This window comes from Chenopodium album, chromosome 2 (genome assembly GCF_948465745.1).
Source record: "Chenopodium album chromosome 2, dcCheAlbu1.1, whole genome shotgun sequence".
Classification (NCBI taxonomy): Eukaryota; Viridiplantae; Streptophyta; class Magnoliopsida; order Caryophyllales; family Amaranthaceae; genus Chenopodium; species Chenopodium album.
The window spans coordinates 64,833,909-64,853,990 of NC_137835.1; the positions used below are offsets into that span (position 1 = coordinate 64,833,909).

Sequence of the window (20,082 nt, forward strand, 5' to 3'; positions counted from 1 at the left end):
AGTCACTTCACAAGAATAAGACTTGGGATCTTGTTCATAGGCCTCCAGGGAGAAAGATTGTTAATTGTAAATGGGTTATCAAGAAAAAGGAGGGGATAACATCTAAGGAAGGATCAAGTATAAAGCTTGATTAGTTGCAAGAGGGTTCACACAAAGGGAAGGAGTAGACTACAGTGAGATATTCTCACCTGTGGTTCGACATAATTCAATCAGGGAACTACTAGCAATGGTTGCACATCAGGAGTTGGAGCTTGAGCAACTAGATGTTAAAACAGCTTTTCTACATGGAGAGTTGGAAGAGGATATATACATGACCCAACCAGATGGTTTTCAAGTTTCGGGAAAGGAAGAATTTGTTTGCAAGTTGAAAAGGTCCTTATATGGGCTAAAGCAATCTCCCAGGCAATGGTACAAGAAATCAGATAGCTACATGGTGGAGCTAGGCTACAACATGAGTCCGTATGATTTTTGTGTATACCACAACAAGTTGGCGGAAGGGTACTTCATCTACTTAGTCCTATATGTAGATGATATGTTGATAGCTGCAAGGAACAAGTATGATATTCAGAAGTTGAAGATTTTGGGCATTGATCAAAAGAAACTTTTCTTATCACATAAAGGTTAGATTGAGAAGATTTTTTCTAGGTTCAACATGTTAACGGCTAAGCCTATAGATACTCCAAGCGCGGCCAATGTTCATTTATCGATTGCTTTTGCGCCTAAGTCGATTGAGGAGAAGGAGTACATGTCTCGGGTTCCCTATGCTAGTGCAGTAGGGAGTTTGATGTACACTATGGTTTACACTAGACCGGATCTTGCACATGTTGTCAGTGTTGTCAGTAAGTTCATGAGTGACCCTAGTAAGGAGAATTGGCAGGAAGTGAAGAGGATTTTTTATTACTTTAGAGGTACGTCTAATGTTGGTCTCATTTATGGTAGTGATGTGGCATGCTTAGTTACAAGTTTTTCGAATTTCAATTATGATGGGGATGTAAATTGTAGAAGGTCTATGATTGGTTATGTGTTCACTCTTGGTGGTTCAGTTGTTATTGGAAAGCTACTGTGAAGCCTGCAGTGACTATATCTACTACCGAAGTAGAGTACATGGCCTTGACAGAAGCGGCTAAGAAGGGAATCTGGCTAAAAGGACTAGTCATTGATTTGGGAATACATCATGATCAGGCAACGGTGTATTGTGACAATTTGAGTGTAATATGCTTGGCCAAGGATCAAGTACATCATGAGAGAATTAAGATGAAGAAGGTAGATACTGCTAATATTTTCACCAAGCCGGTTCCGCAGAGTAAGTTTAAACATTGTTTGAAGTTACTCAATGTTCGAGATTTTTAGTTTCCCTCGGAGGCTAATCTGGAGCTCTTACGAGCTAATCTGGTGTCCTACGGGAAAAATCTGGTCTGGTTGTCTTTTGGGACAAATTCGGTTGCAGGGAGAGTCTGGGTATTATGATCAATACATCTAGTTTTGTGAGAGGATTCAAGTCAAGGTGGAGATTGTTAAATTATGCCTTGAATAAGATTGTATGGCATATAATTATGTCTACCTTGGGCACCAAGAGTTTTACTTGGGCACCAATCTTGGTAATACTTCGAAACCAAGTGTTATACTTGGGCACCAATCTTGGTAATACTTCGAAACCAAGTGACAAGGGATTAAACGCGTCGTCAATTGTCTATCCCTAGATCAAATACAATTTATACAACCTAAACAAACCTAATACGAGTATAAGGCAAGCATAGGGGTCGAACCACAGAGAACGGTAAACACCACCAAATGTTATCGACAATTAAGCTAGTCCGGAATAGGGGATAAATAAACTAAAGTCTAAAAATGCTAAAACAAGAAATAAAACATTAAGGGAAATGGTTTAGGTATAGCATTCACCTTAACATAAACAAAGGCATAGAAATTAAATTAATTACGAACTAAACATGCTCGAATATCGAAATTAAGAATCCAATCTAGCCGCCTTCCAGGGTCAATTGGCTTCTCCTAACATAGCCTCTATGCTTCCACATTAGAACCATATACTAGGAGGTACTATTAAATAACAATCGATACTAATGAACCTTAACTAAGTCAACTTCCGTTTCTTGTTAGCAAAGATTCACCTTTAATCAATCAACAATGTGCACTTGCAAGAAGATTAAAGAATATCAAGCATATAAAGACTTTAATCACAAATAAATCAATTCTAAACCCTAGAACATGCTCAAGGTCCAACTACACCACAACCATCCCCTTAATGGGGAAATTACTCACTAATCATGATAATAACAAGATTAATCAACAAATAATCAAGAATCAACATGATCAACAAGCAATACCAACAACTAAAATAATCATCAAAATAAACAAATAAAAATAGAGGAGAGAGAGTAAGAAATTGCTCATTAATTGAAGATGAAGATCTACAAAGGATTGAACAAGCTCCTTCTTCAAAATCCAAGTTCATTAATGAAGAAAACCTCACTTTCTCTCTCTACCAAAGAAGACTAATCCTAACCTAACCTAAAACTAAAAACTAACTAGAGAGAGGAATAGATGGTTATTATTGAATGTCCTTTTAATTACCCTAAAAATTGGGTATTTATACTAAGCTAGCCAAAGTAAGAAAAATAAAAGAAGGAAAAATAAAATAGAGAAAGAAAAGGAAAATAAAAAGAAAAATAAAATAGAAAAGAAATAAAAGAGAAAAGAAATAAGAAAAGGAAAAGGAAAGGAAATGAAAATAAAAGAAAAAGAAAAAGAAAACCCAAAACCCATCAATTCCCCACCCAAAACAATCAGCACGATTTCCTTCTTCTTCTTGGCTGCTCTATCTCCATTGATCACCATCACCACGCATCAAAGTAATCAATCATCACCGCTTATCATCATCATCTTCATCAAGCATCCAAGATCGTGGCCGTCCAATTTTCATTAAAACTCGCGTGAGAAGCTCGTGGAATGGTTCGACGAACCGGTGGTGGGTTCGACCGAACTACGGGGTTGGTTCGGTCGAACCAAGGGTATGTTCGACCACTCCCCTTCGAATAACAAAGCCCCCAAAGTCTCTGACTCGACGTTCGGCCGAACTTCTTAATGGGCTTGCTCGAACTTGATTAATTTGCAATTTGTTCTGATTTGCTTAATTGAGGGCCGAATTGCTTGTGCGAATCGGTTGCTTAATTGTTGTTGTAATTGATGCTGGTGGTGGATGCTCTGTTGCGCGGTGGTTTTGGTTTGGTTTGGGTTGTGGTGGTGCGGCTGCTGTGTTGCGCGGTGGTTTTGGTTTGGTTTGGGTTGTGGTGGTGCGGCTGCTGTGCGTGAAGGTGGTGGCTGGTGCTGGTGAATACGGGGCTAATGGGTTGGTTGATGTGGCTGCACGGATTGGTACGAGGGTGATTGGTGGTGTTTGTTGGTGGCAGCAGGTGAGTACGGTTGTTGTTGCTGCTGGTGTGAGAATAAGGGGTTAACTGGTGGTGAGTGGTGATATGCGTGGTTGCGTGGTGTTGCAGGCTGGTTTGGTTGTGGTGGTGTATGTGTGGTGGAGCAGGGGATGTGCGGTGCTAGGTGGCTGGGAGTGAGTCAGGTGTGTGTGGTGGCAGGTGAGCTGTTGTGACTGGTGGTTTGCGTGGTCAGGTGGTGTTGCTGTGTTTTGGTGTGGTGTAGGATAATGAAGGAGATGGGGTGAAGGATAGGAGGCAGCAGCTTGGGTTGGCTCAAGTTTTGCGCCTCGAACCTTGGACCTCCGAACACGAACATGACCTTGAAACCCGGGACACCTACAACCAAAAACACGAGGGTATTACTAAGAGATAAAATAAAATAAAATAAAATAAAATAAAGTAAAATAAAGTAAAATAAAATAAGATAAATAACACTAAGCTAATAAAAATTAAATAAAACTATACAAGTAAAGAAAGTGAAATAAAATAGACTCAAAACCAATTAAAATAAAAAAGTAAATTAGAATACTTTCAAGGGAAAAATAAAGAACGAAATATAACAAATCAAAAGCAAATAAAATACGAAAAATAAACTAAAAACTACGAAAAGAATTAAAACACGACAAAATTACCAAAATAAACTAGAAACTTTATTAAAGAGAAAACAAGAGAAAGAAATGAAAATAAGATAAAATAAATACGAAAATGACTCTAAAACTACTCCCTAAGAGTGACATAAATGTCACTCATCACCAAGTGTTATACTTGGGCACCAAGCTTGGTAAAGTTTACCTTGGGCTCCAAGGTTAGGAGGTCTATAAATACCCCTTAGGATTAGTCATATTCATCATTCAATTCCATGAGTGCTATTTCATATGGTGATATTCATGGGGGGTAATCATGGGATATATTCATGGGGATATTGAATGGGGATATTCAATATCACTTTGTAATATATAATATGTAATATGGAAAATTCCTCAAAATTAATAAAAAGTTTTTCTCTCACTATCCGTGGAGGTAGCCGATTTGATAATTGGTGAATCACGTAAATTGTGTGTTCTTGTAAATGCATTCTTATTTTGTTTCTCCCTCACATCCGTTATAACAATTTTGATAGAAAGAGATACGAGGCAACAAAGTATGTTGTTTTATTGCTATATATCTTTAGGAATCCTGCTTAGATTATTTTTATTCTTAGTATCATGTTAGGATGTCTTTATGATTCCTAGTATCATGTTTAGGATATTAACTTATATTTCTAATATCATGTATGTTTTTGGTATCATATTTAAGTTGCTTCCTATTTTCTTCTATCATGTTAGGGCTAAAGCTTTGATCTTTATTGTTTAGTGACATGCTAGAGTTTTTATTAATCTTGTTAGTATCATGTCTAGGATATTGCTATTATTATGCTTTGATGAGATTAAGATTATGATAATGATGATTGTTGTTATGATGAGATTGATATTATTATGATGATGATTTGTTGTATCAATATAATTACGTTGCTTGATATATTATTGTTATTGCTTGATCACGCCCTCTCTTACAGATTTAAAGGGAATTTGTACTTGAAATCACGCTTAATAAGATAATTAATAATTTAATTTAGGCTAATATGATTTTAATTCAAGTGATCACCATTAATAGATTTATTTGTGCATTAATATCCAATCAACAAATATTAAACAGGATTAGGATTAATATATAAATTGTATGTTAGTCAAAAAGCACACATGAATATGAGAAGAACAAAGTAGAGGCCTATTTTTAGGGCAGGTTCAATCTCTTTTAGGTTTGATTTGTACCTTCATCCCCGAATATCCAGTCATATTTTAGGACCACTATGGAGTTAGTAATCTCATGGATCGTGAAGGGGTGTAACCTTCACCCTGTGGACGATTTACAAGTTCCTAAAACTTGTTGGCGACTCTTTTTCTCTAGCTTCCTTCGCTTTGGACGCCACCATACTTAAGTGTATGATCATAGTGGGGCTCAAGTGTGGGATGCTTGAAATATTCCCTATAGTAACCTCCCTTTTTTTTCATAAAATGACCCTAATTAAAAATTTATTCCACCTTATAACCTAAATGAATGTTTTAACTTAAAATTTTGGTTAGATAACTAACTATGGTTAGAATTTTTGTCAAAAAAAAAAAAAAAAAAAAAAAAAACCCTCTCTCTATATTCCTCCACCGCAGCCACTAGCAACCGGGTCTCTCAACACCAACAATTACAACACTATTGCAGTAATGCAGCCTTTGGTGGTGGAACTTCGAAACACAATCTTGGAGGCGGTCTAATGGGTGGTGCTTAAACAAGTTTGATTAGGCTTGTTTGAAAATGGTAATGGTTCAATTTTTATGGGTCTTCAAATTTTCTGGGTAAACAGAATGAAGATGGTAGCTGACGACGGATTTTCGAACATGAGCTTGAGGGAAACACTCAAAGAGAATGAATTGGGTTTAGGCATTTTCTTACATGCATGAGCATGCATGTAGGAATAGCTGCAACACGCTGAAACGCATGACTTTGTTCATGAAACACATCCCATCTCAAATCATACAATCTATAATCATCTCATCTCTAACATTGTTCCCGTGTAAATTTTTTATTTTCTTTTTCCCAATTCTCTCTCTTCTCTTTTCTTTCCTAATTCTCATCAAACTTTTTTGATCTAAAATTTCATTACAATTTTTTCTTCTTTTTTTTTTCTCCTTCCTTCTTTGATTTCTCTGTCCTCTGTTTTTATATTTTTCTCTTTTTTTCAATTTTTCGATTGAACTTGTTCTTACAGTATGGAATTGGTTGTGATTCCCGACAAGATCGTTAATGCAAGTTAGTGGCTTGTTTTGAGATTTGTAATTAGGTTTTTTTTTGTTAGTTTCAATTGTAATTGTTTTTTGTTTGATTTCTTGTTAGCTTCGATCAATTTCAATTTATTATGTTTCAGTTGTAATTGTTTCGATTTATGTATGAATTTCGGTTTGTTATGTGGTGAATTTGTGCTTAATTCCGATTGATTATGTTCCATCTGGTTTTTTGAATTTATATGAATTGAATTTTGTTAGCTTCGACCAATTCCATCTGTGTATGAATTTCATCTGATTTTCTGTATTTTTGTTATCAATGAACATAATCATGCAAAATATGAACATATGCTAAGGTTCCCTTAAATGTGAACATTAGCGTTTTAGAAAGTGAACATAGGCATAAAAAATATGAACATATGCATTTCAGAAAGTGAACATAACAATTCAATATGTGAACGTAAGCATTGGTTTCCTTAAAGTGAATATAAGCATTTTAAAGGCGAACATATGCGTAAAAAAATATGAACATAGCATTTAAGAAAGAGAACATATGCATAAACAGACTTAATGAGAATATTTTACACAACACATATTTACATCATGAATATTTGAAATTATCTATGAACATATAAAATATTATTATGAATATAAGTCATTTAATTACGAACATAAAAATTGAAGAAATAAATAATAATATGATTATGAAAATATGCATTATAAGTATTAAAAATATGTACATATTAAAAAAAAAAATAAAAAATAAAAAAAATAAAATAAAATAAAAAATATATATGAATATATAAATTCCAAAAAAAGAACATAATCATGCAAAATATGAACATATTCATAGGTTCCCTTAAATGTGAACATTAACTTTTCAGAGAGTGAACATGCATAAGCATAAAAAAAATGTGAACATAATGCATTTTAGAAAGTGAACATAATCATTCAAAATATGAACATAGGAATTGGTTTCCTAACATGATTATGAAACCAAAAAAGTCAAACAGTGTATCGAAAAATTCGAACGAAAATTAACGATGAAAGTTAGTTATATTCATAAAAATCTACATAAATTCGGATAAAAATCTGAGAAAATTTACCTTTTTTTAGGACAATCCTTTTGATTTTGCATCTCTTCTCGTATATCCATTGTTTATTTTTCAGTTTTTAGTGAAGTAAAATCATGTAGAGGAGAGATTGGTGTTTGGAGAGAGAAAATCAAAGAAATTAGTTGCAGATTTTTATTTTTGAAAAATTAATGAGAAGTAAAACAGTTTTTTTTTTTAAATAAATTGAAAATCCAAAATATGGATTTGGAGTGGGTCACGTTTGGGAAGTAAAGATTTGGATTAGGTCACGTTTTCGGGGCATTTGGGTGAGTTTAGCAATTGAGCTGCTTCTTTATTGGGCTAGTGTTGCATGTATCCTAGCTGCATAAGGATGCATGTAAGACCAATTGCTAAGTTTGTTCGGAAAAATGGATAAGTGGTTCTAATTTTGTTGAATTTTCTTCAATTTTTCTGGGTAAAAATCAAATTAAGGTGGTTTGATAAGAAATTGTGGCCTGGATCTTGGGTATTGTAGCAAGACAATAAATTTGGTAAGCACTGATGAAGATTGGTGATGTAATCAGTGATCGGTGGTGATGAGATGAATTGGTAAGGGTATGTAAGTAATTTTTATCATTGCGGTTAGCCACGATTTGTATTTTCTTAAAAATTAACATAATAAGGTTATAAGATGGAATAAAATTTTAATTAGGGTCATTCTGTGGAATCAATCAATAACTATAACTATATACTAAAAGACACACCAACAATGACACATGTTTTTTTTGGTGTGTTCTTAGGTTTTTTTTTTCTCTCTCTATTTGAAAGCTTATTTTGGGTAAAAATTACTAATGAAATTAAAAAAAGAAATAACTAAAATGGAAATAACCTTAATGATAGCAAAATAATTATAGCAAGAATTTATGTACTCGCAAATCAATCATAGCAAGAGTAGTTTTTTTTTTTTCTTTTCCAACAATATTCTCTACTTTCTATACTAGATTTAGGCTAGATTATATTTCATTGTTTCTTATTAAAATAAAAATTAATTGACAAAAGAATCAAATACTAAATCTTAAAAAAAAAAATAAAAAAAAAAATAAATAATAAAAAAAAAAACAAATAATCATAAAACGTATTCCAATCAAGTTTAATTGAAAACAGTATGTATATCTTCAATAATTTCTAAGTAAAAATTATAAACACTCTTTTTAACGGTAACTTTGATGACTTAGAATATCGAGTATAGTAGTAAACTAATAATAAATTATGAAGATTACCATGCATGGCACGGGATCTACCTAAATAGAAATAAAATGGGGTTACCAAGTAGAAGTAGCAAAAATTGAGGGTACCGTGTAGAAATTCCCAAAATATGGTGATTCTTATGGAGTTAAGGTCCATCCCCCATTGATGATGAGGAAGGCTGAAGATGATGAACAAGGTTGATGAAGAGATGATGAAGAAAGTTGAAGAAATGGAAGGAAATAGAAGGAGACTGAGGAAGAGGCCCTAAGAGGATGAATCAGTCAACAAAAAAAGATAAAATATTGATAAAGTTGCTATTGTTTACCACTTTTACTATTTCTTTTGTTCTTTTATTATTGCATCACTTGCCTTTTTAGGAAGTTTCACAAATATTGTACAATTTCCTTTTTAGAAAAAAAAATTATTTATGTTCACCCTACAAATACCCAACATATGTAACATGGGCAATTTTGTATTTTTACCTTTCTCTCTCTTACTTTTTTCCATTACCAAAATATTTGTATTCAATCCTTATAGTGCAATAATTAAAAAAAAGGGAGGAAGTATTTGAAATACATCCTTATTTCTCAATAGAGAAACTAGGCTTAGGCCTTAACCAAATAAGATGGTTAAAATCCACAACATTACTTCAGACTTTCTCAAATGCCATGCCAAGCAATATATGCATATATTGCTAAACTAGGTTAAACCTCGTGCAAATGCACGGTTGTTGAATAATTATGATAATAATATAATTATATAAAAATTAATGAATCGATTCATCAAGTATTAAAGTGCATGAAATATATTAAAACAATTAAAACATGTGAGAGAAAATATTTATAGTTATAATGTGCAAGTTGATATTTTAGGAAGTTTATTTTAGATTTTATAATAAAAAAAAATAAATAAATAAAAAAAATAAAAAAAGGTCATAATCTAAATGCAATCTTTATTTTTATATAATAACGATTTTATTTAGAAAGTAATTTTGGCGGGAATTTTTTTAATAATATGTTGCCAAGTGTTGTACAGATTCGCTTTTAGTAGTATGTAATTGATGCTTTGGATTCTTATTAAAATACTACTTTGTACGGAAATTTTATCTATAGTTTAAATATGCTGGTTAGTTCTTACATGGCCGTGATTGATATTAGATCATATCTACAAATTTCGTCATGAAGTGCTTCTCTTCCAGATGAAGCAAAATCTTGAGCGACTACATCTCCAAAGAAAAAAATTCAGAGCCTGCTGCTATTATATTATATAAACACGGTGTGAACTTACATGGTAAATCACATTCTTAAAAAAAAATAAAAAAATATAAACAAAAATTAGAAGGAAAGTATGAACTATAGAAGATTGCTACAATCACAAACTAAACATGAGGCTAAAAGACTATCGTGCTTTGCTTTTCTACAGGCGCCACACACTGCCACAATGCCTGGTAATCTTTGCTTTTCTACAGGCGCCGCACTTCCTTTGTTGAAGTAAGAACAAATGGTATGATTCAGCGACTACATCTCCAAAGAAAAAAATTCAGAGCCTGCTGCTATTATATTATATAAACACGGTGTGAACTTACATGGTAAATCACATTCTTAAAAAAAAATAAAAAAATATAAACAAAAATTAGAAGGAAAGTATGAACTATAGAAGATTGCTACAATCACAAACTAAACATGAGGCTAAAAGACTATCGTGCTTTGCTTTTCTACAGGCGCCACACACTGCCACAATGCCTGGTAATCTTTGATCTTCGCTGCATCAACTCCAATGGTAGCCAGATTACGCCCATATTCCTGAAAATTTCAATATAAATATATAGATAAACAGGTTACATACATAGAATGTCTAGTTTTTTGACGCTACAAGATTCAGGTAGGTGCTGGTTATTACTAAGTTTTTCTACTCAAAAATCAGAATCAAAGAATCCAATCCTCTACCTCAAGGTTAGAGCTCAATTGAAGTGAGCCCCACCTTTTCCCCTCTTCTATAAGTATGTCTTTAGTATTTATTGGTGTAACATGAATGTAGGCACTACAAAAGAAATCATTTTGGTATATTACCGAAGCAAGAGGAGTTTTTTTATTCTCATATAATATAGAGAAAAGAAAACTAGAAAAGAAAGCACCTGTATATCGAGGAACAGCTGCATGCAAATTTTATCTGTATTAGATTCATTATGGTCTGACACATCCGAGCTTGCTCCAGTTCGCCTTTGTGCACCTTGACGTAGTCTCTGCAGCGAACTTTCTGTTTTTCGTGCCTGAGGAATTACAATAATTCAGTCATAACTTATTAATGGTAAAGGAATTTTAAAACGCGTTTCTTGTATGCCAATTATCATACATACCACATTAACTAGTTCAGAGACCAAGTCATTATAACTCTTGGTGATCTCTAACGAAGCACCTTGTATGAGTTCATGTTTTGTAGCATCATCCAGAAATGTAGCAGCTCTGTCTCCATCCAAGAAAGTCTGCGAGGTACATGTTTAATTCACTAGATACCTCTTTACAAATTTAGAGAAGGGAGGAAGGTAAAGTATTCAGATTTATAGAGCATGTAAAGGCGTTTCCATGTTTACATTAAAGGCAAGACAACTCTATTAAATGACCTCAAAACACTAAAAAAGATAAAAATCAGAACAAAACAATGCATGTGTCACATTTGTTCTTCATTCAAAAAACTGGAGAGATGTTAGTATATGTAGTAGAAGATTTGAAGCCACTTTGAAATAATTGGATCAAAAATTGAAATAATCTCCAACTAGGTTTCAAAAGCCATAGTCTTGTGAATTAGCAGAGGTAGGTGGAAGACAATCAAATTCTTTTCTAATAAAAATTCAAGAATGCTAACCTTGAGAGGGTGAAGAATCGCTGAGACATATGGAGAATGATGGATAGGCAGAGGTTTGTTAGTCAGCCTATATGTTGCGGAAATTCCCTTTAGCTGAAGCAAGGCCTGAATTCAAAAGATCCATTAGTAAACAGTTCAAAACACTGTGACTAAGCATCTCAATTTACTCCCACCCATCCTTCAGCCATAGAGAATTTAGAAATGTAAGGCACTATGATTCACTATGAATCAATATATACATGTGTTATTCTATGTAACAATTCAAATCCCAAATCATTTACTGTCTTCAGCTACTCATGCTATAAAGCTGAAAGCAAGGATCAAGAGATAAGCATATACATGTCTATCATCATATTGATTGTAGTAAATAGATACTTAGCCAAATAAGAGAACGAAACTGACAATAATACTGATTTGAATCATTTGGTTCGTCAATATAGTTTGACAGATCATTACTTGGAATATGGGTGTAACTTATTTGGATTAAATCCAAAGTCAAATCTTATCCAGACAGTTTTGGATTGGATTTTTATTACATCAGATTGGATTAGACTCAAATTTTTTTAATAAAAAAATTGGATTTGTGCATCAGATCAGATCAGAAAAAACAGCTGATATAGAATCATCTGTACATTTTGTAATATGCTGATGATTATATATGTTAACTCTTAAGTTGATTATGAGGTCAATATTTGGCCTTGTAGAAAATGTCCATGAGCCATTGGAAACCCCCACCCCTCAAATAAAAGAAAAATAAATATTTTTTTGGAAACTCTCTTTGGTGCTCTTAAGATTTTTATTTTTCTCAATGGAAAACAGCAAAAAATAAAATTATCTTTGGTAATCAACTATTATTGTTACTAATTCAGTGGTGACATTAATGACATTAATCCACAAGCATAAGCCTAACCCTAGTTAATTGAAGGCAAAATTACCAATATATCTTTAAAAATGAGTTTTTCCTCCAAAAGTCAGTTACCCCTTTCCCTCCTAAACGAAATTCCCAATCCCTATATATATATATATATATTGATGGCTCCCAACTTCTTCAACCCACAGATTTTTCATGGTTTATTTTTAAAAAGATTTCAGAGTTTTAGAATTCATGAAGAAATTCCGGCAATGTTGTAGTAGCTCATCTCTTAACCGTATGAGCAATGTGCATCCCTAAATACTCACCAATTCCTAGGCCAATTTCCTAACCTGCGCCTTCTTCCTCATTTCATATATATCATTTTTTTCCTTTTGTTTTTCTAGTTGTAGCGAAGTATTACTTCTGCTAGTGCTCTGTAAATTGGGGTCTTTTTGAGGAGAGAGAAAGTGAGCATGGATCCTTATCCATTTGTACATCTAACCGTCGGTAACCTTTCGTTGAAATTAAAGTTCAGGTACTAGTAAAACCAGCACGCACTGTAATCCACCCAATATCCTCCCCGTGTTTTTGCAAAATCAAATTCAAAGGTTTAACCGTTCAAACCGTTGTTTTCCCCTACAATCCGACAGAATACCAGCGTTTCGGACGGCACCATCCACGAAAACCTCTTTCATCGGCCGCCGCAACTTTCCATTTAAGCAGGGATGATCTGAATAATAAACTCACCGGAAAATCGATTTTTGTCAGTAAATTGTTTTTGAAGATTTCAATCTTTACAGGAAGAACAGGGGCAACTTGTGGGGTGAAAAACTCTGGAAGATTATTAGGGAAAGTATCTGTACCGTTGGATCTCAAAGGGGCGGAATCAAGGGATGTGGTTTTGCAATAGTTTTACTCAGTGAATGTGATTAGACACAAATGGTTGGCTGTTTTAAATAGGAGCATTTCAAGCATTTCCCTTTTCCCTCCCTTTTAAAACAATAACCACAGTAAATAAATCATTTAATTGCTTAACTATTGTCAGCACTGAATTAGTAACACTTATAGTTGATCACCAAAGATAATTTGATTATTTGCTGTTTATCATTGAGAAAAATAAAAAACTTAAAGAGCACCAAAGAGAAGTTCCCATATTTAAAAAAATAATAAAAAATAAATAAAAAAGGATCCAAACTACCAAGTCCATAATCATTGGATGTTGGACTTGAATCCAAAACAGACATTATTTCAGATTGGATTGGAATATAGCCATGTTCAAAACAAATGAACATTCACCCTCACTCTAGAAACAATCATGATTACGCTTTCTGACATGATTTATTCTTGGTTGCCATCTGTACACGTATTAATCCAGAAAGTTCCTGGGTAATGTTAGGTTTGAAGAAAAAAATCTTTCGTATAAAGCAAATTAATGATGTTATGTCCTGAAAAATGAATTTCCTTTCAACCACACAACCTATATAACCAGAGAACACAAGCTGAAACCAGAGAACACAAGCTGAAAGGACCTATATGGGAGTCAGGTAAATAATAAAATAACAGTGAACAGCATCTAGCCAACACGCTGTCCAAACTATTGCCAAGTTGCCAACCAAACTATCATACTGGTTTTATATATATTCATTTAAACTGATGCTTATGTTCACAATATTAACCAATTATTTAGCTCACCTCAACAGACTTCTCAACCAGCATATCTACTATGGATTTTATCACTGAAGGGACCATATTCTCCAAAGACTTTGCACTTTGCAATATGCTCTGTTTGACGGTATCCATCACTTCAGTAGGACACGAAGAAAGAATCTCCATAACATGTCCAATGTAGTTGCCACAAACCTCATCCACAAGGGTCTTTACATCATGAATAATCTGAAAAGCAATTCAGCTTAATTTAATATACGACTCAACTGAAATCAAGACAGACAGAATCCCTAAATGCTTATGTGTACATCATCTACATGATAGCCAAAAAGTGAGACTGAGAGACAGATAATGAACATTAAAGGCTTAACTCTTAACAACCATGATCAAGGAACACTGCAGGTAGCACTAGAAAGAGTAGCAGAAATAGCCATAAGTTAATTTTGATCCATCTTTATTGTCTCCTCACCCCCTACCCTCCCCCCCCCCCCCCCCCCCCCAAAACACACACACACACACACACAGTAAGTTACTCAGAAATGAAATAGAGAAGTGTTCAAAAGCAAGTAGCAGACGTGCACTAGTCGCGCCGCTGATTTGCAGTCACTGGTATGCTACTAGAAGTTGTGAAGCACATTTCATATAAACAACAATTCCATTTTTAATATTATAAACCAAAACCATTCGGAAAATAAGCAAGAACCAGATGCAAAAGGTGTTCATACATATAGAAGATCTTCAGGCCCAGCAGAGATCGCCCATTCAGCTCCAGGGTTTGCATTTGCATGACCCATTTGCCGAGCATTGAGTCCGTGTGACAACCAGCTGGAATACCTGTTTGATAAATTTGTCAACCAATCATTCATGAAGCAGAGACTAATGTTCAAAGGAAATTCAAAATTAGCAATTTTTCTTAGTACGACCTTGATAGAAGCTGTAATGACAGACGAAGAAACTTGTCTGAGCAAGACAGGACAAGTACATCTTCACCCCAACAAGATCTCAAACTCTCCAACAGAGTTATACTTTGTTTCAAAACCAAAGCTGGAAAATTTTCAACCTCATGACGTGAACCTTGTGCCACTACCAAGCTCGGTGTTACAAGTACAGAATCTAAAGCCCCGGCTATTTCTTGAAACCTATAATAATTGAATTCCATCACTTAGTTCCATTAACCAAGAAATAACACATTCTCTAAATTTTATAGATACCAAGGTTACATAAGATACCTCAACGAGAAGTAAACCCCAAGATTCCATTGCTTCATGAAGTCAACATACACAGGCTCTGTTCTAAATTTAGAAACGGCATATCTGGATGTGCAGTAACCTTAACAACATAACTTAATGATTAAACCTTGAACACAAAAAGTAAAAGTTCTTTTCAAATGCAAGTATACATAGCAAGTTGCAATTTATTATCATTAAATCCTACCTTCCAAATGAGACAAAAACTCTAAACTCGATTTATAATTTTTCAAAAATTCTGTAGGCCTTCCAGGTGAGAAAGCCCCAGGCTTTCCTTTCTGAATTGCTGAATATACCTCTCTGAGGATCGAATTGGCCAGAAAGTTAAAAACATGAAATCCTGAATCCTCTGCAGAACCAAAGACAACAAGAGCAATTTATCAGCACCCCAAAAAAAAAAAAAAAAAAAAAAAAAAAAACACCATGACTTCAGATAATGTCCAAATGCTAAGTAATATGTACTAGAAATAGTACAATGAGGAGAAAGCATAGAATTTATAAGGAAAAATTTGCTCATTATAGTCCAAGAGGTAGGGATGGAGGCAGCAGTTCAATAAAAACTAATCTACAAGATGTAATATCAGCTTGCTAAGTAATCTATGTGGTACATCAAATCAAAGAGTAGGTTGCTCCATAATCTACCATACCTCTTGAAGAGATTCTCAGCAAAAATGTACAATCTTTCTCAATACACTGTTTTATTTCTCGGAAATCGGCCTCAAGTTCATCAACAGAAGCCACACCATTTAATCCTGAAGAACCATGAGGAATGATTTTTTCTATCAGAGGAGCAACAATGGTTGAGCGGAAAATCTCTTCGGCATTGCTAGTACTGTCAATGGAAGCATATGCACGTAAACAATTGTATATGGCATTTTCATCTCGGTGCTCTAGACCATCTAAAAAGCAATGCCCCAAGCTTGCATCTAATAAATGGCTAGCACTTTGAAATCTCTTCTCAACGTTCTGGATAAAAGGTAGGTCCTGTACTGCCATAAGGTGCGAACAAAGTGAGCGGATATATTTATTATCTATAGCACAAACTCATACATGAGAAAGTTGCAAACTACTACGTAATATATTGAAGTAAATTAAGCTCATTGATACAATTAATAAACAAACCTCCATCCTCAGCCAGTGTTTAAAATTTAATATTTTTCATGGCCCTCGAGTTGCCAATATATCATGTTAAATACTTTATCAGCAATTCAGCATTGTTATTGGCAGAAAAGCTGTTACATACACCAAAAAAATTTTGGAGTACATGTTATTGATTTAATATCAGTGAAAGCAACTAAATAGTCCTCATCAAACAAAATAAAACCTTCTTTTGAGAAAAATTTAATTTTAGATGGAGCTCCCGTAAACACAGTTCTGGGAGAGAACTTATCCCCGGACCAGCTCATACCCTCACAAAACAGGAATGCCAAACAGATTAAATTAGGAAGTAAACATACTCAGGCAAAGGAGTCGTTTAATTTAGGCAAGTAGGATTAAATGCTTCCTCTGTTGGCGCTACTTTTATAAAAAATAAAATTAAAAAGTAAACAAAAAGAAAAAAAAAAAAAAAAAAAAAAAAAAAAAGTCAAATCGCTTTACTCTAATGGTTTTGGAATACATATATATATAAGACTTCATGGAGTGACAAATAAAAACAAAAAACAAAGTATTTGTAACACATGCCCCTGTTCTTTAAAAGCAAAACATGATAAGAAATCTACGCTTCATTATATTACAGGCTTTCACCCATAAGCCACCTAATATGCTATTTACAATTTATTTAGATAAATATTATATAGATTTGTTCACACCAAAGGCATTCAAGAGAACGAGTACCCCACAAAGATCAAATTTAAGACAATTGTGTTTAACACTTTTCCAACTCTTCTTTTGTTTAATCCTCGTTATATTAAGGGGTGGAAAGAGGAAGCATCAGGCCAAGAAAAAGCAAAATTAATAGGAAATTTAAAAGGTTATTCATCCCACAACAAGATAAAGAGTTGGCTGGATGAATAAAGGACAAGACAAAGGGAAAAGAGTATAAGACCTTCGCATGAGCCATATAGAACTTCAATCTGTTCATTTCACTAGCAATTCTCTCCAAAAGCATGCTCTGAGTTTCTCTTACATTTGATTCATTCTCAGATTGTTGCAAAGATATCCCATTACTTAGATGATTCTTCTCTGACGCATTCATGTCACCATTTGACCAATCAGCAGGAACACTAGGTAGCTCCTTTATTAACTTCTCAACCTAATAACAGCAAATGGATCATATCATAAGTTTAGCCAAAGTAAAATGAAACATGCACAACCATAATGACAAACCAAAAAAAAGTCTTTGCCCCTTTTTTTTCCTTACAAATTTTATTAATCCCTTTAAACAAAAAATGATTTCATATTTTGTATCGGTCTTCAAGGCACACCTTTACCATGAATATTTAAAATTACATGTTAATAAGCATTATAAAAAGAAGTGAACACACATCGAAACAATCTAAAAAGACCTGAGGTAATGATCTTTGACTCAAACTAATTTAAGTTATATTTTTAGCAAGCGAAACAATTATAAACAAGTTTTAAAATTTTGGTTAATAAACAAGCTTGAACATGAAATTAAGTATACTTATCCATGTAAGTTCACAACCAACAATCGAGTTGTTTATATATGTTCACAAAGACCTCAACTAGTTAAGTTCACATGTAATCTAGGATGCATGAGAACGGGTTCAGAGATCAAATTCAAACATACACAGAATGGACATGTTAAAACATCAATACAAAGTTAGGGGTCATGGGTACGACAAAATAATTCACAAATATTATAAAAAATTGAATTTGATAATATGATTAATTAATCACTTAAAATTGGTAAAGAAAGAAAGGCTAGTTCCACAGACTCGACCCAAGCAATAGTGAAGAAAGAAAGCGGGAGAAGTGTCAAGGAAGAGAGAGGGAGCTTAGAATTACATATATGAGTAAACACACAAGCAAAATCCTTTTATTTTCATTACAAGATTGTTTGGTTGTGCATGCTTTGTAGCAAATAACTTGTTTGTCCATGTTCAACAATTTAATTTTCATATAAAAGCTTGTTTCGTTGTTCAACTAGATTTATATAAATACATTTAGAATCAAATATAAATAAATACCGATTTAAATTATATATCAATCAATCAAAGCCTCAATCCCATAAGTAAGATCAGCTACATGAACCAAAAATATTTATTCCGTGTAGTCATCGACAAAAATTTTCCTCCTTCATCCCTTACGATCCAATGCCTAATCCTCACGCAAATCCATATACTTCATATCCTTCCTAACTTCTTCTAACCAAGTCATTTTCGGTCTCCAAACATACGTTAAAATAAATTATTACCCATTAAATTATATAATCCTTTAATCAATATAAATTTCACCATGCATAAAAGAACAAAACTAATTTAACTAAAATAAAAGATAATAACTAAATAGGTCAGAATTCCATAGATGAGCAATGATCAAAGAATGGACACTTCCATTGCCACTTGATGTCTCGATTGAAACTAAAACATCAAAAATTATCAAACTAAACATCTAAAATTATCAAACTACAAGTCTTATCACAATTCATATACAACTATCGAAATCAACAATCAAGTAATTTTCAAGTAGTCCATAATTTCCGCATAATGTAGCAATGTGAGTGAAATTGCAATAGCAAAAAGCAATGAACCAAAATCAGGTACCTTAGAAACAACATGAAAAGTGTCAAGCAACAATTCGAGAACTTCCCTAGCATTAGCAGCCTCAGCTCTCTGATTCAACCCATTCTGAAGCGAGACAAGAGAATCTTGAACAGAATCCCTAAACGCAGCAATCTTCTCCCTAAGATCAGACAATGGTGCGCGCATTCTAGCAACAGAAGAATCAACATCAACAAGATTAGTACTAAGATTGACGAAATCATTGTAATCCCTATTGATAAGATCAACAAGCTGATGCTTGAGCGAAGAAAGATGAGCATGAAGCTGAGATCGAAGAGTGTCGAAGGGTACGAAGGTTCGGAGGTCAGAGATGTAGGATTCGGAGTCGAAATCGGGAGAGAGAAAGAGGTCTTTCTTGAACCATAGAGGGCTTGAATCGTCGATTGGGTCGCCGAAGAGGCCGGTGTGTGAGCGTGGTGGTGGTGTTGGCGGTGGTTGCGCTGACGCTAGATCTGCCGACGCCATTGTTGCTGGTGTTTTACAAATTTGCAGTTAAGTATGAGCAAAAATCGATCAACAGTTCAAATTTATCAGCAAATATACCAATTGAAACACCAAATTAAACTAGTAAAAACGTAGAGAAAAACAGAGGAGTGGGACAAAAAGAGCGAAAATTAATGGGCTAAAGTGACGGTAAATTGGTCTTTTCATATTATTTAGGGTTTTTTATTTATCAATATCATCATCAAGTAAGGCTAGTTCACCTTCAGATCAGAAAAAATAAATTCAAATCGAATCAGATCAAATAAGAAAAAATAAGTTCGGATTAGATAAGAAAAAATAAGTTCGGATCAGATCAAATAAGTTCAGATCAGATCAAATAAGTTCAAAATAAATACAAATTATTATTATTATTATTATTATTATTATTATTATTATTATTATTATTATTATTATTATTATTATTACTATTATTATTATTATTATTATTATTATTATTATTATTATTTCACAAACAATAAACGATAATAATTAAAATTTCATTATAAGCTCCAAATCATAAACGTTTACAAATATAATTTCCATTACAAGAAGTTCCAAATTTCCTTCGCTATATTAAGTTGTACTTCGTTCATTACGGCCTTACGATTCTCGTTAAACAAATCATAATCTGCTCTTGGTTCGATTTTTATACCACTATCAA

At 33.7% G+C, this 20,082-nt stretch overlaps 1 protein-coding gene and 1 pseudogene across 1 annotated transcript; one reads left to right on the top strand and one right to left on the bottom strand.

Annotated features, from left to right (window-relative positions):
• Positions 1-652: 652 nt before the first annotated feature.
• On the top strand, positions 653-1,066 carry LOC145574364 (secreted RxLR effector protein 161 pseudogene; annotated as a pseudogene).
• Positions 1,067-10,089: 9,023 nt separating this feature from the next.
• Positions 10,090-19,639, bottom strand: LOC145586408 (conserved oligomeric Golgi complex subunit 2-like). The gene is made up of 12 exons (XM_081643248.1): positions 18,921-19,639; positions 17,240-17,446; positions 15,840-16,176; positions 15,380-15,541; positions 15,175-15,274; positions 14,869-15,084; positions 14,671-14,779; positions 13,973-14,173; positions 11,428-11,532; positions 10,922-11,047; positions 10,700-10,834; positions 10,090-10,367 (listed from the first exon to the last, which is right to left on the bottom strand). Exons 1-12 carry the CDS (start codon positions 19,401-19,403, stop codon positions 10,254-10,256), a joined length of 2,295 nt encoding a protein of 764 aa, XP_081499374.1. The 5' UTR covers positions 19,404-19,639; the 3' UTR covers positions 10,090-10,253.
• Between the last annotated feature and the right edge of the window lie 443 nt (positions 19,640-20,082).